A 25,388-nucleotide genomic window follows, 5' to 3' on the forward strand; every position below is an offset into this window, starting at 1 on the left:
TTTCAGCTCTCTGGCTTCATGACTGAATATGATAAATAAATATTTGTAAGCTGACTCTTTGCCATGTAAAGTCGAACATTTGGATGGCATGGTTTTATCGACGTTGACAGTTTTTATTGTATCACAAACAAATATTATCTTTGCTGTATTACTAGTTGCACTAAAGCTTTCACAATGTGCTCTCATTCATTTAAAAAATAAAAAAAAAGGTTTACACATTTTTGACGGAACTGACGCACACGGGCTGTTTGCGGCTTGGTTTTATAAAGAATATACTACAATTTGCACATTTTATTTTTTGAGAACTCCGCTTCATCAAACCCATCCTCGACACAGGCAGCCAGTGTCCTTCCAGAGCTCCCCTGACGCTTCCGGATTGAGAAAAAGGCTCTGAGCCGTTTCCGCCGCCATTGCGGATTTTGGACAGAAGATCAGCCGAAGCCACTGCCATCCATCGATGCGGTACAGAAGGCGGAACACAACTAACATTTCCCACTGACGCCATATTTCGGAAACCCGCTAAATAGCATCCACATACTACCTAGTTTTTTATCTTGTTTTTTTCCCTCGTATTTTCACTGACTGGCTCCGACCTACACGTTCAGTTAGGAGGTCGTAGCTAGCGCGGTGCTACTGCCTAGCTAGCTGTTAGCTGCACCGCTTAGGATTTTCGGGAACCCTGGAGAAACTCGAGGAAACCACCATGGCTCAGATCCTGCCTATCCGCTTTCAGGAGCACCTGCAGGTACGTGGGCCAAACATGGCGGCTGCACGAACCCCGACATTAACATTTTATTTGTGGATCTCCGGCGCCCGAACGGGTCGTTTGACAGCTCGCTAACCGAGCTAGCGGTGAACGTCAATACCCGCAGCGAATGAATGACCTCCCCCTCCCCCGTTTCGTCGGCAGCCGAGCGAACTCATTCATTGCACGGATGCTGTTGCCCGACGTTAGCGGTCAACTATGACCCGGGGAAGGGGGAAATGTTTTAATATGAGACATTGTTCCCGACCCTTGAGGGACCAGTTCTTGCCCGGTTGACCTGTGCGTTGTCTACATTTAGGTTAGCAAGCACATATTATATTAGCACGCGAACCGTTAGTGTGTGTGTGTCTGTGTGTCGTGAGGGATGTGCGAGTCACGTCATTTGGTTAATCGTAACGTCAGCTTTGTATTAAGTCGACCTGGTTGACATCAACGTGTATTCCCCGGATGGCTGCTGTATAATAATGTCACACGGACCATCGTGATGATGGACTCCGGCTAGCTAACGCCAGCAGCTTCCAGCTGCGGTGTGACTGCCTGACAGACCGGTTGAGTCACGACAAGACGTGAACACGGCGAAAAGGAGAGACTCCGGTGATCCATGAGAGGGTTTATGATGCGTCCTCGTCCAGCTGACTGAGGTGAAGCAGGTGGTCCTCCCGTTTTATCAATCATGGCATATTTTTTCCCCACACGTACGTTATGATTTTATAAAACATCTGGAGGCGGATGAGAGTCGACTCCACATCTCGGTTCCAGATTTATCATAATTACCAGAAGAAGAAAAAAGCAAATGAAAGTCTTATTTTGCAAAAATACAGATACTCAGAAACAATACACTTCGTTGGCAGTTTTATTATATTTTACACAGAGTTGTCTATAATCCAGCCTACTCTCACTGATGTAGATGGGGTGCACAAATTAGAAGTAAATAAATAAATAAAATAAACACACGATGAATGGTGTTAGCTCGGTGTACCTAAATTAATACGCTCTCCTGTTGTATGTATTGAGAATTTTGCATTCTTGATATTTGTTTTTTTTGTGTCTTTGTAAGTTGCTGCTACTGTGACAAACTCATTTCCCATTGGGGATAAATAAAGTATACATATATCTATCTGTTAAGCTAGCAACTAAGTATGTGTTACATAATACACAACAATCCCTATGGTGTTGTATTTGCATATACAAAAATGGTAACCATCTCCTTTGAAACAAATACACTTAAATATCTTATCACTGTAGTAATACAGTAGTAGTAGTAGTAGTAGTCATACTATTTTTCCTATTTACCTTCTAATTGACTAAGTGTGACTTTAAATGATTTTATGGATAATTATGCCTCATATCTGCTATCGATACATTAAGGACCAAAACGTAAATAAGTATTGTACTTTATTGTATCTTCTTTGCCATGTTGGCCAGAAGCTGCTACTAAAACAAGTCATGTGTTCTTCTTATCTCAGCTCCAGAACCTGGGAATCAACCCAGCGAACATTGGATTCAGCACTCTAACCATGGAGTCAGACAAGTTCATCTGCATAAGGGAGAAAGTGGGTGAGCAGGCCCAGGTCGTCATCATCGATATGGCCGACCCCAACAATCCCATCCGCAGGCCTATCTCTGCAGACAGCGCCATCATGAACCCTGCCAGCAAAGTTATTGCCCTTAAAGGTAAGCTTGAGCTGAACTGCATACGTAGCACTTTGAGCAGGCCTAGAGAGGAGAGCACTAGGTTTCTAAAAGCACATAAAGAGTAAACCATTAAAGATTTGGCCGGTCACATACTATGATGCTTTTCTAATACATTGGGTCATTTGTGTAAATTTCGTTTGTGTTGTCAGTCAGTTATGTAGCTTTCACAGTCTGCTTTTCATTTTGATGTTCATATGTAGACCACCCCATTTCTGTTTGTCAAAAAACGGTTGTGTAACTAAAGTTTAGTGTAACAAATTAAAATGTACTAGACTGATATTTTTAAGAAAGGTAGCGATAGTACTAGTGGTGGTAAAATGTCATGCTGTCATGAATGCTTTGTCTATTTTGCTTGTTTTTGCTCTTTTTTCATTTCCTACTGCTTTCTTATGTTTGCAGACGGTGAGTTGAATTTTACATATCATGAGTTGTCAAAGTGTATTATTGTTGGCACTGTCTTGAAATGTTTGCACAGTTAATACGTTTATTGGATGCTTGGATTTACAATAACACAAGCAGGCATAGTAAAATTAAAAGGGCAGCTTAAAGGACTCTATCTTTTTTCCCCCGTGTTTTTTAAATTTGTTTCGTGTGTGTTTGTCCCATTTGCTGTACATATATTTTATATTACAGCTAACCATTTTTCTGACACATAGTTTAATGAATAAACTGACTGCCTCTTCAGTTCCTGTGTCACTTTAAGATTGTTAGTCACAATCTAAAAGTAACCCACATAACAGAATACACATCTCTGCCAGAAATTTGTCTTTTATGAATTGAATTTTAGAATTCAATAAATAACACATCCTGGCATTAATGGAAAATCAGTTAAATAGTCAGACATTTTACAAATGATGTGCCTTGGAAAATGGTTGGTAGTAATGTATAGTACGTATGTATGTAGTAAAAAGGGCTAAACATGCACCCAAAAAAAGATATGGTCATTTAAACAATCGTAAATTCAAGCAGTGACATTTATGCTGGTCTTAAATCATTAGTAGGTCATTGTATTCGCATGGACATGTTCCTATGATGTCGGCTACATTACATCAGATGTTCTCATTAGAAATGTACGCTACTGGCCTGTGATGTTTTGATCGAGAAAAAAAATCTTATTTACACATGTCAGTCAGCAAAGGACAATATATTCCTACCGATTTGTAGATGATTGACTGGTTCAGGTTATTTCTTTTGTTTCTCTACTACTTTCAAGTATTTGCTCAACAAACGGGGCTTGGTTGTGATACTATTTGAGTTTTGACACTGTGACGTGTAGTAAAGCACAGAATAATGAGGAGCGAGAGATGCACAGTTCCTTATAATGAGCAAATAAAAATTGTATATAATTTCTCAATTAAAACACAAGCTAAAAGGCACAGCCTAATAGTTTACCTTACCTGGGTATATTCCAGCTTCCAGTAAGAGAAAGAGAACGAGCAAGCTCGAGGGGTTGAGCCAGAACTGAGCTTTATTTGGTTCTTTATGCATCATCATTGTATGGCTTACCGCGCATGAGAGTTACAGGGTCAGGGACAACAATATTGACCACTAGCCCCAGGACATTGCAGATGTATATATAAATATAGGCCAAATGTGATGCTTTCTTTTGGTTACTTTCTTCCTTTTGGCCTGTGTTTGGACGATGGTGCTATCTGCGCTGTTTACTATATGTCAAAGGTGTAAGCTTATAAAAGTGTTTTGGTGTGTATTGAATATGTTGTGTTTCAAGTGCAGTATTTGTGCAGTACGCTTATTCTCGATTTTCTCTTAATTACTTGCACTGTATTTTATGTTGGCAGGGTGTGTATTACCAAAGTATTTGTTGAGAAATGTGACTGTACACATTTTCACTCATACACTGTGTTAACGGCCATGGGGATTAGGTTGGTTGGGACTTGCTTCCGGCTGATTTAATCTAGTATCTGGGCCCATGAATTGTCGTGTGTTTCCTCCAGTAAGACTATAAAAAAAATCAGGCTGGTTGTGAGTACATCCGTTAAGCATCCTTCCCATCATCACATCTGTTTGTGTGCTTTGTGGTTGTCTTTTGCTAATCTGCATTTAGACACAACCCAAATTCCCGTATCCCTCATTTTAGGATTAGATTTTAATGTGAATCCCTTAAGAGCTATAACAACATGCCTGGAGTTTTTATTTCTCCAGTAGGTAGTGTGGGCGGAGGACTGGACACAGGCCTCATTTAGACTTTCACTGGCCACCATGTTTTTCTGCAGACGTTGGTTCCTAATTGACCTGGTTTTTGGTTTGAATGATCAGTAGAGCATTGGACCATTGCACCAAAACAATATGGAAAGTCATTGTTGATCCAGTTGAGAAGCACAGAAAGCCTAGTAGTAGTAATAGTAATACCTCTAAGCAAGCATCCAGACCTAAAATAGCACTATGGTATTGATGGTGGCGTCCTTTGACTGCTGGGATGATGAAATTGGATAGAGGAAATCCAATTTTGAGTATTAAATCCATGAGTTTAAAGGCTAATTCGACACCAAATCACCACACAGCATTGTGTACCTGCTAAGACCAAATTTGATATTTTTTTTAAAATGCAGTTTTCAATTGTTTTAGCATCCATTGCGATGCTCACAAGGTGACCAGTAGAAATACTTTGTTCTCATTGATGATAAATTTACCTGGATTCGGCACCTGCGCAGATTCAGCCAAAGTAGTGCTTTGCCTTATGACGTTGCACAGCTTTGTGGAAAAAGTTGCGGCACGTACAACTTTTTTTGCCGCCCTCCCTCACTGTGTCAGCACAGTGGCCTCATTGAAATGAGCGAGGGGGACTGCATTTGTTGATGCAGCGCTAATGTCAGTCTGACTAGGTCTGTTTTGAGTTCCTCAAATAAAAAAACAAATGGCTTTTATAGATGAGTTTTCACTTCACACTATTACACAAGGTTTGCATATTCAGCCTCAACTGAATGGGTTTCATCTCACAGTTTATAGCATCAGACCTAACTGAATGCAGATCCAACAGTGGTTGCCCTTTTGTTGGTCTTGCCTCTTGTTTTGACACTGATTAGGGCTGTCCCGAATGCCATTTTTGAGGTTTCAAAGTAAAATGCCTCAGATCGATCTCAGTCAGATATACAGTCTAAAATATTATTTTTCTCTCGTGTATAGTTTTTGTCATAGTAACTTCGGAGATAAGTAGACTTCTTTTTTTTAAATGTAAACCGCTACAAATGTGCAATAATCACATCAAATAAAATATACAGATGGCCCATAAAAAGATATTTGCTTGTATGAAGGCCTTTGAACAAATTAATTAACATGTATACCGTAACCAGATAGGCCTAAATTATAAGACCTGGGTTTGGGGAGATGGTTCGGCTGTTGATCTCTTGTGCTGCATTTCAGCACCAGCAATTACACACACACGCACACACAACCTGTACACTCGGGACAGATCATGAAACTTATGGTTCTAAACGTATTACGTTTTTTGTGGCTCGGATTATCAAATATAACCTTTTATTGTAGCCACAATTTACAATTGTTGATGATCCAATTTGGCCATATTTTTTTCACCATCCAATTTCAACCCCTTCCAAAGTCAACATAAACAATCAAAAATTATATTCTTTGTTAAAATTATATGTAGTGGTTCTTTGCATTCAAAACCACATTTAAATGATGAGAAAATATTATTACATGACCAGAGATGCGCGACTAGGAAGCAGCAATGGCAATCTCCCAATCGCAAATCCGAAAACTTCAGAGGTTCACATGCGTGCAGAAACAAACCCGGTCAGAGTGAGCAGGGATCCGACAAAACAAAATAACAAAAATATGATTCATTCGAAACCTGATTTGGACGTCCTTTACCACATGGCAACGGTCGAAGCTTCAAAGTATTTGGGTCAGCCTTAAGACTTTTATTGGCTTTTTGTATGGTCCTTTGGTGTTTCTCAAACCCTGACTACCAACGCTGTTCCAGCAATTGGAAGTTGGTATGCCCGATTTCTATGTGTACTCCCGAAGTCTGCTGTGTGTGTGTGTGTGTGTGTGTGTGTGTGTGTGTAGTAGCTTGAGTCACTAACTGATGAATGTTTTTTTGTTGGGTGGGGTCACAGCATTTATCTACGTCACTGTGCGGTAACCGTTATGTACATTTTCAGCGGCAAAGACCCTGCAGATCTTCAACATCGAGATGAAGAGCAAGATGAAGGCTCACACAATGACGGATGACGTGACCTTCTGGAAGTGGATCTCCCTCAACACCGTTGCCTTGGTCACAGACAATGCCGTCTACCATTGGAGCATGGAGGGCGATTCTCAGCCAATCAAAGTCTTTGACCGTCACTCCAGCCTGGCAGGCTGCCAGATCATAAACTACCGCACTGACGCCAAACAGAAGTGGCTGCTGCTCATTGGCATTTCAGCCCAGGTGATTATTTTGACAAAATATTTCAGGAAACAAATTATTGCACTGAAAAACAGCAACAATTTAATAACATACTACATGGTTTTACTCCCAGTAAACTACAGTAAAACATGTTTTTTGTGAATAATAACTTACGAATATGTGCAATCCATATTATATTTATGTTTTTGTCCTTTCCTACAATAATGGCTAATGTATTATTTACCTTTTGAAATAGTTTTGCCCCCCAAAAAAATATGTTGTCGATGGCCCCACAATGTTGCATTACAGGAGAGAATACTGTTGGAGCTTTGATTTTGAATATGTTTTCCAGTCCAGAAAAGCTGAAGCTTAAATGACCACAGCGGTACAATTGGGCTCTATGTGTTTTGGGAAGGCCATCTGCATTCTACTTTGTGTGCAGACTTAATAGGTTTCAACTGTGATTTTTAAACCTGTTCTTATTTAAATCTGCACACATGTTGATGTTAAGCCCTCCAGTGTCTTTGACCAATGACAGCTGATTTCTTCTATTCTTCAACTGTTACTCAGAGGTATCTTTGACCCTGCCTAAGTCTTGCTCGTTATCACGTTTTTCTCCAGTCACAGTTTAAGTAAGCTTGGCCAGCAGAACAAACCTCTGTCCATCGTTAACTTGTGCGTCTTCTCTTCTCTTCAGCAAAACCGTGTTGTCGGAGCCATGCAGCTGTACTCTGTGGACAGGAAGGTGTCTCAGCCCATTGAGGGCCATGCCGCTGGCTTTGCACAGTTCAAGATGGAAGGCAACACCGAGGAGTCCACCCTGTTCTGCTTTGCTGTGCGAGGACAAGCAGGAGGAAAGGTACGATTTACTTGCACTGCAGAGTCTCTGTCTACCAGCCGTAAAAAATACAGTTTAGGATAAACTCATTTGAAAAATGGAAATCAATAAGCATTTTGGATCATGCTGGATCCAAATCTAATTGACTGCATTTAAAAACAAATTCCACATGCTCTTGTAAGCTGACGTCTCTGGCTTTTTCCTTCTAGCTGCATATAATTGAAGTGGGGACTCCGCCGACTGGGAACCAGCCATTTCCAAAGAAAGCTGTGGACGTTTTCTTTCCTCCAGAAGCTCAAAATGACTTCCCTGTCGCTATGCAGGTACAACAGCTACTTATGAGAAGACATGTCGAGCCTGTTTTGTCTTTGTTCTCCAAACAACATTTCCTGCTCTTCTGGTGGGAAACAATACTACCCATTGTGTCATTACTGCCTTTAAGATTGAGGTAAGGGGAATTGTCTGAAAACTAGTTTTCTTAACTTGGGTTAGATTTTTTTTTTTGATTAGGAGATACTATTTAAGTGCAGTCAAAACATGGAGCTTGTAATCACCCACTGTGTTGAAATGTAACTATTTAACTGCCACTCAGTGTGTCACACTGGACTCTGGTAATACTTCATTAGCCTTTGGCTCAATTTCTAGCTGCAGAGTACTTTGATAATTATCTTTTTTTTCTAATCATTTTCTAACCAGATTTATCTTTCTGTAACTCTAGATCAGTTCCAAGCAAGATGTGGTCTTTCTCATCACCAAATATGGCTACATCCACCTGTATGACTTGGAGACTGGAACTTGTATCTACATGAACAGGATCAGCGGGGAGACCATTTTTGTCACTGCCCCCCATGAGCCCACTGCGGGTATCATTGGAGTCAACAGGAAAGGACAGGTACTCTAATGTACACACTTTGTCTTTTTGTTTGTGTTGAAGTGTTACATTACATTTTAATCATCCAACGTGACTTACAATAAGTGCATTCAGCCATCAGTATGAACTCAGAACAACAAGAATCAGGAAAGTACAATGTCTTCAATAAAGTTAAACTCCAAAGCGCTATCAATAAGTGCTATTCAAGTGCTACTAAAGTGCTACTGCTTTCCTCATCCAAGGTGTAGTCAAAAAATATTTTTTTAGTTCACGGTGGAAGATGTAGGGATTTCTACTCCAAATACCCTTTTACTATTAGTGCAAACGCACATATTTAAAGATACTACAACACACTACTATATGCTCTAACTGGATCATATACCATATTGGCCTGCATGTTGGCCAAAGCATTCTATATTTCAATAACAAAATGTTGCAAGATTGACAGCCATTTCTCTTGGATTAATCTCCCTCTGCTGGTGCGATTCACTGCCTGCAGGTAGAGGGAGGGGCTGCTTTGTCTCAGCCAGCATATACATTTACGAGAATACGTGGTGAAGTAAGCTAAACGGTTTGACGGCATACAGGCAGCCTTTGTTTTAGCTTATGGTTTGTAACAGTTTGTTATTAGAAGAGCTAGTGAGCAGCGCTTGTGTAAAACATAGCGGTAGCGGATGGAAGATTGTGGAAGGAGCATGTTGAAATATCTCTTTTCTCCATGTTCATAACATGTTATTGGGTGTGGGTGAAGTAGCTTAACCTTGACACAGAGCGCAGAGGAGGTGCTGCAGTGTAGCAATAAATTACACTGAAACGGTACAACGTACCGAAATAAGAGCCAGTAAGTCTGAGCTTATCAGTACACTGATCTTTAATACTTTTGCATCAATGCCTGTTTTAAGCAGGTTTTGGAAGCCATCAGTATTGCATACATTTGTTAGTGATACAGTTTCCCTTTTGTTATGTCAGCACTTTTTTTTCTATCAGCGTGGGTCCTTGGGTGTTGTCTTGTGACCTTGACTGAGGAAATCTCTGAAAATAACAGTCTGTGGCATCTTCAGTGTCACACGCAGCAGGTGGGCTGGGCTTGGCCAAGCAGACTACACAATCTAATCCTGTTATTGCTCTTGGCTCTTACCTTCAGGTCTACCATGTACAGCTCAGTGCATTGCACACACACACACACACACACACACACATACAACATGTCACACTAAATGCGCCAATCCCTCTGCGATTTTAAGATTATGACACGTACACGTCTTAGGGTGTAATGGATCTATTTTAGCATACAGTGCTGTGTACAAAGAACCAACATTTCACTGTCAATTAGGAGTGCTCTGTTTAGAGACGTGTCAAATTTCAAATCATTCTTAGTTTTACGTTCACTTGGCATGGATTTCATGCTGTATGTTTATTTTTGCCTTAGCAGATATTGTTTTTGTTTTTTTAAGGACTGAGGAATCCAAAACTTAAAACTGTAACGTAGACTCTGCATTGTTTTAAAACCCATCCCTTTGGTATCTTCTGTAGCGTGCAGGAAATAAAGCGCGCAAATGTGCTTTTCTAGGTGTTGTCCGTGTGCGTGGAGGAGGAAAACATCATTCCCTACATCACCAATGTGCTCCAGAACCCAGACCTGGCCCTGCGCATGGCGGTCCGCAACAACCTTGCTGGTGCTGAGGAGCTGTTTGCCCGCAAGTTCAACACCCTCTTTGCAGCGGGAAACTATTCAGAGGCTGCCAAGGTGGCGGCCAATGCACCCAAGGTACTGCCATGGGGCCATCATGCAGTCAAACAACGTGACCTTATTAACAGTTTAATTAATCCAAGCTCAGACTGTTAAGATTGATCAGATTTCTGAGGCTTACTATGTCATTCAGCATCAGTTTTACGTAAACCAAGTTTAGATTTGCGTGCCAAATTAGTTAACGTTTCTTTCAGTGTTTCTAAATTTTATACATCTTTACTGCAATCCCTTCACCTAAAGTAACTGCTCAAAGGGGACTTTTCTCAAACAGAATCATCGCCATTGTCTCTTTAATTCCGTTGTCTATCCGTCCGTTCTTCTTGTCTAGGGTATCCTGCGGACCCCAGACACCATCCGTCGCTTTCAGAGTGTTCCAGCCCAACCAGGCCAGACATCTCCTTTGCTCCAATACTTTGGCATCTTGCTGGACCAAGGCCAACTTAATAAGTTTGAGTCTCTGGAGCTGTGCAGGCCTGTCCTCCAACAGGGCCGTAAGCAGCTCCTAGAGAAATGGTTGAAAGAAGACAAGGTATGTGTCCAATTGAAAATCTTTATCTTAACTTCAGACCTTTTTATTTTTTCACCAATCAAGGCATAAAAAGAAAATTTATATTCAGAAAAATGTCTGCTCTTTGGAATACAGTCACCACAGAGCTTGAATCCTGGCCTGACTGACTCTAAGCATGCACAACATTAAAATGTGTTCCAAAATACAATCTCACACCTGCGCGACTAGAACGCAGTCATCAGTAACGAGGTTTCCAAGTATTTATTATGTACATGGCGATATGAAAAACCCGGTTTCTGTGTGTTTGTTTACAGCTGGAGTGCTCTGAGGAGCTCGGTGACTTGGTGAAGTCGGTCGATCCTACTCTTGCCCTCAGTGTCTACCTCAGAGCCAACGTCCCCAACAAGGTCATTCAGTGCTTTGCAGAGACTGGACAGTTCCAGAAGATTGTCCTCTATGCCAAGAAGGTTTGTGACTGTCTGAATTTGTTATATTAGTTTATCTTCTTTAATATTTGGCTATTGTGGTACAGAGAAGGGAGAAAGTGTTTGAGCCTCCAAAATACTATTTTGCCATGTTGTAATTTGTGTTTCATTATTGACTTTATATATTTCCATTTTTATCTATGGCACACCTAAAGACGTTTGTTTATGCCTGAATATCTGTTGTCTCTGTAGGTGGGCTACACTCCAGACTGGATCTTTCTGCTCAGGAACGTAATGCGGATCAGCCCAGAACAGGGCCTTCAGTTCTCCCAGATGCTGGTTCAGGATGAAGAACCACTTGCGGACATTACACAGGTAAAAGAAGAAAAAAAAAAATATCTTTACCATGTATTAATAACTCCTCAAAAAAGGGGTTTGCGCAAGTCACAGTAGTAGCTTGTTTTAGGCCAACAATGTTGGTGATTTGTTGCACTTGCTCTGCCTCTGGGCAGCTTAGAAGAGTGATCGGATCTTGTGATATAGAGCTACTGCTCTACACCCAATAATCAAACAATACATTGATGTTATCTGATTTAAAAAGTCTTCCAAACACTGTCTGTTTGAGAGGAGTTTGACATCTGTGACCATGTTTCTCTTCTGTGTCTCCAGATTGTTGATGTGTTCATGGAGTACAACCTGATTCAGCAGTGCACATCCTTCCTCCTGGATGCTCTAAAAAATAACAGACCCATGGAGGGACCTCTGCAGACACGCCTGCTGGAAATGAATTTGGTGCACGCACCACAGGTACATACATTTTAAAATCCTTTTTTAAAACTTGTGCTGAAGGTTTCTTTCTTCTTTAAAAAGTGTATCTGTTTCCTTTTCCTCAAATATCTAATTTCCATTTGCAACATTTCCTCTATACAAAGCTTCAAACAATGTTAAAATGTCTTTGTCTCTGTCGCATGTCTCGCAGGTTGCAGACGCCATCCTGGGCAATCAGATGTTCACCCACTATGATCGTGCTCATGTGGCACAGCTGTGTGAGAAGGCCGGTCTCCTGCAGAGGGCGCTGGAGCATTATACTGACCTGTACGATATTAAGCGCGCTGTGGTGCACACACACCTTCTCAACCCAGAGGTACGACAGGCCAAGGAACACAATACAAATACTAACACTATGAAAACACTATAAAAATACCATCGAAAATGTGTAAAACATGACTTTTGAATCTCTGATTGCTTTCTGTTTTGTCTCTGTAGTGGTTGGTGAATTTCTTTGGCTCATTGTCAGTCGAGGACTCTCTGGAGTGTCTGAGGGCCATGCTGTCTGCTAACATCCGCCAGAACCTGCAGATCTGTGTGCAGGTCGCCTCCAAATACCATGAACAGCTCTCCACTCAGTCCCTCACTGAACTTTTTGAGTCATTCAAGAGCTTTGAGGGTAAGCTGCAAATATACTGAGAGCTCAGCACTTCTTTAGCACATTTTAAAAAATGTAAAAAAGGTTACAGTTTATTCTGTTGATTTTGAACCTTTTTTGTCTTTCAGGTTTGTTCTATTTCTTGGGTTCTATTGTGAACTTCAGCCAGGATCCAGAGGTCCATTTCAAATATATCCAGGCCGCCTGCAAGACAGGCCAGATCAAAGAGGTGGAGAGGATTTGTCGAGAAAGTAACTGCTACGACCCTGAACGTGTGAAGAACTTCCTCAAGGTCAGAAGTGTACCAGTGCAGAATAGACTTTTCAATATAAAATAATCTGACCTTTCTAATATTAATTTATCCAGACTATCGTTCCACAAAGCCAGCATACATAAGCCAATAAAATGTTAAATGTTTACCTCTACAGGAAGCCAAGCTGACTGACCAGCTGCCTTTGATCATTGTGTGTGACCGCTTCGATTTTGTCCACGATCTGGTGCTCTACTTGTATCGCAACAGCCTGCAGAAATACATTGAGATCTACGTGCAGAAGGTACTTTTTTTTACATCTTAACCAGGTGGAAATAGTGTTGTTATACAATCCAGAACAATAAATTAATAAGCATTTAAGTCGGCCTACATTAAAAGGGTTATGCTTAGTCTGCCGTGTATAAAAACTGAATCCTGTATCTTGTTTCCTCTCTCCACTATCCCTCTATAAGTGTTATACTGTCTTCTTGATGCAATGAATGCTTTAGACATTGAACCGCCTCACTCCACTTGAAATAAACTATTTCAGTGCATTGTCCTTGAATATGTGTAACTTCATGATCGTTTTATTGCAGGTGAACCCAAGCCGTCTGCCGGTGGTCATTGGAGGGTTACTGGATGTGGATTGTGCTGAGGATGTGATTAAGAACCTGATTCTGGTGGTTAGAGGGCAGTTCTCCACAGATGAATTGGTGGCTGAAGTAGAGAAAAGGAATCGGTAAGAAGCGAGGAACTAATTGAACGGCACATCAATAGGGGAATCACTGAGTCAACATTTGGCCACATAGGCCACGTCAGACCTTGCTAGAGTGCTGTGAAACCCTAATTGTGTATTTCTTCCCAGACTGAAGCTGCTGCTGCCTTGGTTAGAGGCTCGTATTCATGAAGGATGCGAGGAGCCTGCTACCCACAATGCCCTGGCCAAGATCTACATCGACAGCAACAACAACCCGGAGCGATTCCTGAGGGAGAACCCTTTCTATGACAGCCGTGTGGTGGGCAAGTACTGTGAGAAAAGAGACCCTCACCTGGCCTGCGTGGCCTATGAAAGAGGACAGTGTGACCAGGAACTTATTCATGTGAGTTAAACTGAAATCATGCTTTCATGTAAGGCAACTATAAAGGCTGGTTTTGTCAGTTCGGACCATTTCGTTGTACATAACTGCGCTGATTCCTATCCTCTGTGGTTAGCTATCCTTCATGATAAATACACAATAAGTTGCTCTTTTTGTTTATTTATGTTTCTTGTTTAAATTGTTCAAATGTGCATAGATTTAATTTCATGACATGTCTGAACTGCTGTTGCCGCCGAAGTTTACTGTTGTATATTCTGCTTTAGGTTTGCAACGAGAACTCGCTGTTCAAGAGTCTGTCCCGCTACCTTGTGCGTCGTAAGAACCCTGAGCTGTGGGCGAGCGTGCTGCTGGAGACCAACAACTACAGAAGACCACTGATCGACCAGGTCCGAACCCCTGGCGTCTCTGATACTAAATTATATTATGTGACTTGGTCTACTTAAATCTTTGATCCAAAAAGCTGCTGGAATTGCAGACTTTGCTTTCATATAGTTATGGAAAGCAACGTTAAACATTCCTGTTGTAGCCATTAACCAACTGGCAGATGCGAAGGACAGTGAAAACTAAAAGAGGCATATGGTTAATATGCTTCTTTTAGTTTTCCCTGTCCTTTGCATCTGCCGGTTTTGTTATAGGATTCATTCAATTATGATCAACTGTATATTTTTTAACATTTCCTTCAAGCATCAGCTCAAGTGCTTCATGTCCGTCTCTCCTCTAGGTAGTCCAGACGGCCTTGTCTGAGACACAGGATCCAGAGGAGGTGTCTGTCACAGTCAAGGCCTTCATGACCGCTGACCTTCCCAATGAGCTCATTGAGCTTCTGGAGAAGATTGTCCTGGATAACTCTGTCTTTAGCGAGCACAGGTGAGAGAGGCTTGATGTTACCTGTACATCCAAAATACATTTGGCTAGCTGCAAGCAAATCTCTTGAAACTATTTTTTTATTTTGTGAAAACCTTTTTTAAATTCTGGTCATATTAAAATAACTCTATTAGAAATGTTTTTTTGGGGCCAAATAGAAAGTAAGACCCTTTTGTTGTTGTGTTTCAGAAACCTCCAGAATCTGCTCATCCTGACAGCCATTAAAGCGGATCGCACTCGTGTTATGGAGTACATCAACCGTCTGGACAACTACGATGCCCCAGACATTGCAAACATCGCCATCAGCAATGAGCTCTTTGAGGAGGCCTTTGCTATTTTTAGAAAGTTTGATGTCAACACCTCCGCTGTGCAGGTCAGGATTACTGCTGTTTTTAAAATGCGAGACATGAACCCGGAAGCTTTTAGAGCTAAACCCAGACGAATAATGGCCACCAGAATAGTGTTATTGTGCTTGATGTTACATGTTCTGAACGTTGTCTCATTTTGTCCAGGTTCTGATTGAGCACATCGGTAATCTGGACAGAGCTTATGAGTTTGCTGAGCGCTGCAATGAGCCACCAGTGTGGAGTCAGCTGGCAAAGGCCCAGCTTCAGAAGGGCCTGGTCAAAGAAGCCATTGACTCTTACATCAAGGCTGATGATCCCTCTGCTTACATGGAGGTGGGACAAGCTGCAGCCCAAAGTGGTAAGATTAACTTTGTATATTGTTTTTTTTTTTAATTCTTGATATTTTATTTAGTCATTTCTACAGTTCAACAAAAATAATGACACTCAAAAGTAAGAAATAATACATGAAACCAACCATGTGTCTGACCAAGAAGGGCCACAAGGCAAGAAAACACACACAAAAAGTCCAAGCAGGTAAATAAGTAAAAATTTAAAATATATAATAAAAACAACCATGCAACACTTGGTGCTTAGATCGAAGCGTTTTGGGATAAATTCCAAATCTGTGTGATTTGTCGTTAAATTTTATTATTTAAAGAAGACATTTGAAGGTTTTTAGTAACTACGCAGCAAATTAATCTGCTAATGAAACTGATCGGAGTTGATTGCTGTGTGCAGGAAACTGGGAGGACCTGGTGAAGTTTCTGCAGATGGCCCGTAAAAAGGCCCGTGAGTCTTACGTTGAGACGGAGCTGATCTTTGCCCTGGCCAAGACCAACCGCCTGGCAGAGCTGGAAGAGTTCATCAATGGACCCAATAATGCTCACATTCAGCAAGTGCGTCCTGGGAAGCATGCACACACACGCACAGACGCAGTTGTTGCCACTTCATTCTCTGTCATCGGTTTACAGTTCCTACCTTCGCTGATCTCGTTCCTTTTGTTTCCGTTTCCATTTTCCTTCAGGTGGGTGATCGTTGCTATGATGACAAGATGTACGATGCGGCCAAACTGCTTTACAACAACGTCTCCAACTTTGGCCGTCTGGCCTCCACTCTGGTGCACCTGGGGGAGTACCAAGCGGCTGTGGACGGAGCTCGCAAGGCCAACAGCACTCGCACCTGGAAAGAGGTGAGGGATGGCGATGCAGTTTCATTTTAAACTCTTAACAGAGATAAAGTCCTTTTTGAAGAGTAAAGAGTCAGATGTCTGCATGTTAGACTTCTGAGTTCAAGCAAAACGCCTACTTTTACACTGTGGTGTACACTGTGTAAAAGTAGGTGGTGTGCACTGTGGTGTACACTTTTACACTGTGGTGTAAAAGTAAAGAAGACATACTGTGATTCAGTTTACTGTCCACATATCTTTTATTAAACACTTTGTTTACTTTGATTCTCTTCAAGGTGTGCTTTGCGTGTGTCGATGGGAAAGAGTTTCGTCTTGCCCAAATGTGTGGGCTTCATATTGTCGTCCACGCCGATGAACTGGAGGAACTCATCAACTACTACCAGGTAACCTGACATAACACAGGACATCTATTGCTTCTGTCCACCCGGGGAGAGGGATCCTCCTCTGTTGCTCTCCTAAAAGGTTTCTTCAAAGCATATTAATGCTTTGAATGTCGTACAGAGAAGCCATATTGATTTTTTTCTTATTACTGGTTTAAAGGGTTGTGGTTAGTGACATTGAGTCCGTCTGTACCCTGCAGGACCGCGGTTACTTTGAGGAGCTGATCACCATGCTGGAGGCCGCCCTGGGCCTGGAGCGCGCTCACATGGGCATGTTCACTGAGCTGGCCATCCTCTACTCCAAATTCAAGCCCCAGAAGATGAGGGAGCACCTGGAGCTCTTCTGGTCCCGCGTCAACATTCCAAAGGTAGGCGAGGGGGAACAACAGCAACATCTTCAAACGAAGCATGTTTTATTGGCGTTTATACAACTTAAACATGTGTTATCCCCTGATACTCTTTTGTAGAAGCATGGCTTGATTGTATCAGTCAGCCTTTATGGTTACCGTTAGATTTTATTCCGGTCTAATTGACCTCTCTCTCTCTCTGCATGGGCTGTTTAATTTGAATATAAGTTAATGCGCTAACCTGTGTGTGTGTTTGTGTTTGTGTAACAGGTTCTCAGGGCAGCAGAGCAGGCCCACCTCTGGGGGGAGCTAGTGTTCCTCTACGACAAGTACGAGGAGTACGACAACGCCATCATCACCATGATGAACCACCCATCTGATGCCTGGAAGGAGGGCCAGTTCAAAGACATTGTCACCAAGGTAAAAACAAAAGAAGATTTCGAAGCAACTTAACAATAATTGACAATTCAAATAATAGGATATGTGATGCCAGTTGTGTATCCAGTAACAAGTTATATTGTTAACAACTGTGTCAAAGTGCAATACCGAGCTATTGTGGTAGAATGCATTTGTAGCTGTTCAACTTCAGTATACTTGTGCTTTTCTCTGCAGGTGGCCAATGTGGAGTTGTACTACAAGGCCGTCCAGTTTTATCTGGAATTCAAACCGTTGTTGCTGAACGACCTGCTCATCGTCCTCTCTCCAAGACTCGACCACTCACGCGCTGTCAACTACTTCAGCAAGGTCATTATTGTTTTCTGTGCAAAATAAAAAAATGTCATGAAATATTTTCCTTTGTGGAAATTTGCCTTTGTGGTAGTAGTGTAAAGTTACGAGTGACTGTTCACCATGGAAATAGTTTTTTGGTAGAGAATGATGAATGATCCCAACCTAAAAAAAAAATGGACATAGATGATTTATTTTTCTGATGTGTTGTGTTCAGGTGAAACAGCTGCCTCTGGTTAAACCTTACCTAAGGTCTGTCCAGACTCACAACAACAAGTCAGTAAATGAGGCACTGAACAACCTCTTCATCGTTGAGGAAGACTATGCGGTAGGATATTTTGATATTGTACACTGTATGCTGATAGTATGATCATCTATGTTTTTAGATGTTTACATGGTGGTTATGTTTGAACTTATTGTGTGTTCATTGAGTCGCAGTTCATTTTCACCCGCAGGATGAATGTTTTCCAGCAGCTCCATCTGATAACCCCCTCCCTCTCTCTTATCTAGGCACTACGTGCTTCCATTGACGCCTACGACAACTTCGACAACATCTCCCTGGCCCAGGGCCTGGAGAAGCACGAGTTGATTGAGTTAAGGAGGATCGCAGCCTACCTTTTCAAGGGCAACAACCGCTGGAAACAGAGTGTCGAGCTCTGCAAGAAGGACAAGCTCTACAAGGTGCTTGTCCACTTCAACACATGATAACTTTCAGTTTATGTAAATACGATATGTAGAACGGCAGATGTGGTCCTTTTCTTCCAAGTCAATTTTTTTTTAAACAAACTTATGCTTTCTTCTCTGCAGGATGCCATGCAGTACGCATCCGAGTCCAAAGACATCGAGTTGGCAGAGGAGCTTCTGGCTTGGTTCCTAATTGAGGACAAGAAGGAGTGTTTTGCAGCCTGCCTATTCACCTGCTACGACCTGCTGCGGCCCGACGTGGTGCTGGAGACCGCCTGGCGACACAACCTCATGGACTTCTCCATGCCATACTTCATCCAGGTCATGAGGGAGTATCTCTCTAAGGTGGGTTGGCCAGAGGTAACGTGTGTGTGCGTGTGCGTGTGCGTGTGCGTGTGTCAAGAGAAGGTAGATGGCTTCGTGAGGAGCTTTCTTGAAAGAGAGTAAAGTATAATAACTACAGTGAACGAAGTTCATGACAGGGTAGATGGGCAAGATTAGACTTCTTTTTTTTTTTTTACCTGCTGCTGTCAGCTGTGAATATTTTGAAATGTATTTGCAAACCTATCTGTGAAGGCCTATGTTGCAGAACATTTCAGAAGTGTGTGTGGCAATGCAGAAAGAAATGAAAAATGCAATCTTCAATCAATTTCCCACTGATTGACTTTCACACATTTAAAGCACCAGCAGCTGCTAGAATATGTTTGCAAATACGATTTAATTTTACGAAGTGTCACGTCGTTCCCTCCAGACAGTATCGAAGATAAATCCTCCCTCACCCCAGTACTGCCTATTCTTTCCTCCATTCATGGTCATCTTGCTATGCTTCTGTGAGTCACGTGTCACCACTGGTGTTTTCCTTTTCATTTGGGTTTCCATCCATTCAAGCTGCTTTTCCATACAAATGTGTTCCAGAAGAGATTCATAACTGCTGTGTTGCTTGTTCTGCCATTTATCTGTTACATGGCATTTAAAAAATGACCCACATATTGCTTTCATAACAGACAGCAGACCTGAGTGAAGCATTTGTTAAATATTTGTTGCATTTATTTGACAGACTTAAATTGCAGTGTTGGTGGGTTTTACAAATCAAATTCATCAGTTAGTCATTGTAGAAACCCCCACATTTGAAATGGATTAAAACCGCACCCTCAAATCTTTGCTTTATATATTGAACACTATACCTTTATGTAGTACATGTTGTGTTTAAACCTACTGTGGGCCTGATTAGTAAACATGTGCATTTAGTTTTTTATTCACTAGAAAAGCAACAAAGGGAAATTTCTCCATCTCAAGTTTGCATTTGTATCAAAAGTGGCGTTATGACCTGCATCTGTCTCTCTGGATTTTTGTGTTTTCTTGAAGTGACAAGCCCTGCGTTTGCTCTTCTCTCTGTCAAATTCTATTTTGGGAGACTTCCATTTGTTTTTTTTCCTCCTTAAGTTGCCTCTCTGAATTTCCTTTCCAGGTTGATGCGATAAAGGAAAAGGTGAAAGTCGAATCCATTTTCTAATCATTCTTTTTGACCCCCCCCCCTCTCCCCTGTCCTGTAGCCTGTAGTTTGGAGCAGTGAAATTAGCCAAAACTGCATGACCTCCCTCTCCCCCATGTCACTCTGCTGCTTCTGGTTGTAAACTCCACATCTCCACTAGAGCACCTACCAACCCACAGGACTCCGGAGCGGGGCTCTTCACACCCATCCCTCAGGGTCCTGAAGGGTTTGCTGGTAGATAAGATACGATATGATATGATGATCCTTTATTGGTCTCTAAGTGGGGACATTTACAGGATTACAGGAGCAAACTAGATAAAGTGCACACAAGAGACGTTGTCGAATTAGATGGGAACAAACTACGTAGAGGTGTTAAAAAATCTACTTTTCCGAAGTGTTTAGGATGTGACACTTCCATTACATCGACGTTATCAGTAGTAAATGCTGATCGTATTCACCGACGATGAAATGGAGATGGATGTAAACATTTGTTTTTGTGCAGTCAAGTGCCCAGACCTGCTCACACATGTCAATACAGTAATCATTCTCCAGCATTGGCTCAGAATCTATCTTTCTACACTTTTCATTTGCAAAAATGCAGTTAGACTAAATTTTTGTTGTGTTTGCTAAGAGCAGGTAGAGTAGCAAGGCCCTTAAGCTTCAGTAGCAGTTAAGCGTTAAACATAACCCTGACATTGTGGTGAGAGTAAACTAAGACACTAAGCTGCGAGCTAGGAAAAACAAAAACAATGAGCTGAAAGATGCCACAGAGCCGGGGGAGGGAAGGGCAGCAGTGTCCCGTGGTAATGCTTGTGCTCCATCACAAGTCTTTCTCCTCAAACACACTGAGCCATCCACTTAAGCCAGCATGCCCGTCAGGCTCTCCGCAGGAGTGAGTGAAGAGCGCCACTCTGGGTAACAACCTCACCTGCTGTGGTCTGGTCCTGTTTCTCACCAGACTTTGTAGATGAATCCTAGTGTTAAAAACATGTAGCACCGCTCAGCTGCAGTCCGCTGCTAAGCGTCGGCCTGGCTTGGTTCAGGATCATTTCAGGAAGCGCATGTTTTCACCTTGGAGACATTTCTAGCCATGTCCAAATTATTAAAGGCAAAGGCATCTTTCTGTCTGTATTTGGGCCGTGGAGCCGCGGCACAGACTGCAGCTAAGTGTCCGACCTAATCTCATTAGTAGAAGAGTCATTTTTTATTGTTTTATAACAAAGTGGCCATTCTGTTAGAGACCTTTTTTTAAATATTATTTTTCATATTTGTCAGCACTACTGAATTTATCTTCGTGCCATAGAGGAGCATCAAACATTAGCACAGGCATATTAAGAGAGGGGTATTTTTCTTCAGTATATGACTCTCTGAGTATCCTCTGCTACTGTAAAGTGTGGTCTCTTCAAGGAACAAACAGCTTGAGCTTTTGTGAGCAAATAATCTGTTTAGGTGTGTTCTTTTGGGGGGAGGGTAGGGGATGATATTTAGAACAATGAGCATGCATTTCCGCCTCCCTTGGTAGCATCAGCCTGAACAGCATTCAGGCCAGACTAGGAGACATTGTTGTTGGCTGTGCCTGCTTCAGGAAACCTTGAATTGGCTGTACAAAACCATCCCCTCCACCCTCTTTTCACACTCCCCCACGATGCTCTCTGCTTCTCTGTCTTTTTCTCTCATGCACTCTTCAAGAAGAAAATAACTCGACTGCCGCTTCAGCATGTCTCTCAACCCTCCTCTTCTGAAACGAATGAAGAGCCTGTCTTTTCTCAAATCAGCCTGCTTAACCAGATTGACTGTAGTAGTAAACCAGACGGTATGTAGAGAACTGAACCCAAAGCCACTGGAAGAGGGAAGGTGTCACGTCGCATCATTTAGCGTTGTCCTGAGCTGATTTCATCCTGATTTAAAGCTGCACACTGCCATAGCTGAGGGGAGGTAATATCTGAAGCTTTTTGCTGGCTGCTTAACTCTTTGAATTGTCTTTAGTCCTTCTCCCAACATTGTCTGCCTGTGGGCTGCTTTGCAAATACTAAAACACCAACAGAGAACCAGGCGGTTTTAACAAGTTGATTCTCGCGGCTGGAGCTGTTGGAAAGGATAGACAACAAATGTTTGCACAATGTTTATTCTTTGCTTAAAGTATTTGTAATAGTTTCCACAGGCAAAACAGTTAGGCAATTAATAATATATTTAAAAGAATGCCTCGGCTGGTTGATGGCCATTTTCCCTCATTTTCTGTTGACCATAGTTGAACTTATTAATTTATAAAATTAGTTGTCAAATGAATCATTAGATGCATTTTCAATATTAATCATTTACACTATACTGTATAAATTTGGTAAATGTATGTAAGTCAGTGCTTTTTTAGTAAATACATTCAGATATAATTTGTGTTTATTCATGTACCCCCAAATATCCTACAAAAGTAAAAAAAACACAACTTAATTTTTTTTTTCTTAACTGTCCAGGGATGAGAGTGAAGTGTGTATAAATGTTTTGAAGTGTGTATTAATGAGATAGTGAAATTAAGTTTGACTTAACTATTAATTTAGCATCACGGTTGGAAATATTTCAAGCTCAGACTTTCAAAATCAAGTATTCACCTGCAGTTTTAGTTCCAGTTTTAAATGTATTACGATTATTCCAGACAGAAATGCCAATCTGCGATTGCTACTGAAGTGTTAACCAAGTTGTGTCTCGGTCTGCGCCGCTCCACTTTCACGCAGAAATGTGCAGCTGTTCCGCTCCGAGGTCTTAGTGAGTCTATTCGTACTGGTGAGGGGTTGGTTCTCTACATACTCTGCACTGTTAGAGTAGATGATTTGGGTGGCTGGATGGTGGGACCATTATTGCCCAGTCGCTGTTCTTTCTCCGTCTCCCCCTCCTAATCCCTAATTTGTTCCACAAAGAAGTGGACGTCTATCTGGTAGGCTGTTGTAGCCACGCTCAATAGAGTAGCCAGTAGCTCTCTAGTCGTAGTTGGGCCCTGTCGCCTTGTAGAGGGCCTCCCAACACATTAGCGCGGCCTGCCTCCCGCAGCCTGTTTGTATTTAAATCTGGACTGTATTCGTCTTCGCCTGTCAGGAATGGTCCCATCCGTCAGCCAGTGAAATAACCCAGAGGTCAGTTTTTTTTTTTACCAACTGGGCGTCTCAGTCCCTTGCTCTTCAAGAGCCCCCCCCCACACCACCACCACCACCCCACTCCCGTCGGCCAGCGGTGTGACTGAAGTCTGACGCGTCCCCTGCTGTTGTGTTATCCACAGGTCGACAAACTCGAGGCCTCCGAGTCCCTGAGGAAACAGGAGGAGCAGGCGACCGAGTCTCAACCGATTGTTTACGGTAAGTTTTTATTGTGTCGCAGTGAAGGAAACGGGAGAAGATACTGAGACGCAGTTCTCTGTTTAATGTCCCTGATCAGAATCAGAGCCATTTATTTGCTAGGTATGTTACACAAATGAAGAATTTGTCTTGGCGGGTGGTGCATACAAACATCAATAATCAACACAGTGCAATAGAAACATATTGCATTTACAATAGTGCACAGACAAATATAACAGTACTGTAAACAAGTGTACTGTGAATGTGAGTGTTAAAGTGACATGTGTATTTAAATATGATTCTTGTGTTGCAGGCACACCCCAGCTTATGCTCACAGCGGGGCCCAACGTGGCCGTGCCCCCACAGCAGCCCTACGGCTACGGCTACACAGCAGCACCGGGCTACGGCCAGCCCCCACAGCCCAGCTTCGGTTACGGCATGTGAACACCCAACATAGCCCCTCTACCTACTCCCCGCCACAACCTGGCCCAACACCTTCCCTCCATCTGTCCTTCTTCTCTCTTTGTGTTCCTCACCAGCTTCCCATGGTCCTCTACTCACAACTGGGGCCACAAGCAAGCAACTGCCCACTCTCGTTTTTGAGTACTATTTTTTTATTATGTCGTCCCGTTACAAGAGAAAACATTTAACTTGCATTGAAGGACTTTTATTTGTATTGTTTGAAAAGAAATTGGACCACATGTTATTTTTTCGTTTTGTTTTTTCACATTCCATATTTATGACTACTTATTTAGAAATATTTTTGTTATGTTATTGTCATGTTTTTTGTCTTGTTTTGTGCAGAAGTGGACTTGCTAAAGCTCAGCAATGAACCTTTGAAGTAGGTGGAGGAGCATTGGATTTTGCACTCGTGAAGAAATTGATGTAGAGAAGCTCTTACTTTTGATGTACTGAACATGTGAACTGCTTACATTGTCTCGTTTGTCTGTATGATGCATTTCATCGTTGTATATTCTGAGGAAAAAAAAAGGTTACATATAATATTTGAACATATATTGCCATTTCAATGGCTATAGCTAGCAACACTAAGTAATGATAGTATATTCTGCACAGGCGTGTAGCTTTATGGAGTTTTAAATGACGTATGTCACTGTGTGTGTGTGTGAGTGTGAGTGAGAGAGTGTGTGTGTGTGTGTGTGTGTGTGTGTGTGAGAGAGAGAGAGTGTGAGTGAGTGTGACCTGCCGGTCTAAATAAGAATTTTAACCCCCCACCCCACCTCGGCCTGTACCGGACTTTCCAATCCACCCCTTAGATGTTAGCTCTCTTCATTGGCTCCATGTATTTAGGTGACCTCTTGTGCCGTGTACAGTGCTTGTGTGAGACTATCTGTGTATGTGCAAGGATGGGACCACGGCTCCCCCTGACCTCCCCAGAGCCCTTAACCCCTTAACCGTACTGTGTGTGTGTGTTTACTCGGAACCCTCCTCGTGCTGAGGGCCGCGTATGCCAGGTGTTGTAGTGTTTCCCTCGGTCACCATTACTTTTTCTGCGTGTACAGATGTGAACATGAATTGAAAACTTTTAGACAGATACCCCACCCATTCTGTCCTCCACCCCCACTCTCCTGTCCCGTTTCCCTCTCTGTTAATGCGTAGTAGCGAGAACAAAAGAGGAAGCGGAGGAAGACGGGTCGGCGGAACCTTTTGGCATCCTGATGACAACTTGATTAGATCCATGAACACTCCTGTAGGTTGTGTGTTTAGATGGTTATGATGAAGAAATTAGGCCTCAGTACATCCAGTTCTTTGTCAAGAATGGTCTGAAATAAGAGCCTGTATTTACCTTGATGTACTTAACACATGCTTTAAGATGTGTGTATGTGTGTGTGTAAAGTGTCATCCTAACCCTAACATAAGTTGAATTCCTTTCTGTTGTCATGCATATTAATAATTAAGGGGATCTGTCATTGATAAATGGAAGAATATGACTCAACTGAAAGGGAAATACTAGCCGAAATAAAAACTAAAAACTGTACCCTGTCTGTGTGAGAGAAAGTAGAAACACTTATGCGTTTCCACTCAAAAG

At 42.1% G+C, this 25,388-nt stretch overlaps 1 protein-coding gene across 2 annotated transcripts; it reads left to right on the forward strand.

Moving 5' to 3' along the window:
• Window positions 1-384: 384 nt before the first annotated feature.
• On the forward strand, window positions 385-25,335 carry LOC137790950 (clathrin heavy chain 1). 2 transcript variants are annotated; one of them, XM_068585575.1, is made up of 33 exons: window positions 385-745; window positions 2,233-2,440; window positions 6,604-6,872; window positions 7,528-7,689; window positions 7,878-7,991; window positions 8,387-8,560; window positions 10,110-10,307; window positions 10,618-10,818; window positions 11,112-11,264; window positions 11,475-11,597; window positions 11,892-12,029; window positions 12,202-12,366; window positions 12,489-12,669; window positions 12,777-12,940; window positions 13,077-13,202; window positions 13,495-13,637; window positions 13,764-13,998; window positions 14,259-14,381; window positions 14,717-14,862; window positions 15,049-15,232; window positions 15,372-15,564; window positions 15,945-16,102; window positions 16,231-16,395; window positions 16,668-16,775; window positions 16,973-17,140; window positions 17,390-17,539; window positions 17,732-17,863; window positions 18,063-18,173; window positions 18,356-18,526; window positions 18,653-18,874; window positions 19,998-20,018; window positions 23,287-23,362; window positions 23,655-25,335. In XM_068585575.1, the coding sequence occupies exons 1-33, from the start codon at window positions 704-706 to the stop codon at window positions 23,783-23,785; spliced, it is 5,055 nt and encodes a 1,684-aa protein (XP_068441676.1). In that variant the 5' UTR covers window positions 385-703; the 3' UTR covers window positions 23,786-25,335. The 2 variants fall into 2 exon arrangements, with proteins under 2 accessions (XP_068441676.1, XP_068441677.1); XM_068585576.1 differs by lacking the exon at window positions 19,998-20,018.
• Window positions 25,336-25,388: the final 53 nt, after the last annotated feature.

This window comes from Clinocottus analis, unplaced genomic scaffold, assembly GCF_023055335.1.
Source record: "Clinocottus analis isolate CAN_PGR_092001 unplaced genomic scaffold, fCliAna1.0.p SCAF_2, whole genome shotgun sequence".
Taxonomy (NCBI): Eukaryota; Metazoa; Chordata; class Actinopteri; order Perciformes; family Cottidae; genus Clinocottus; species Clinocottus analis.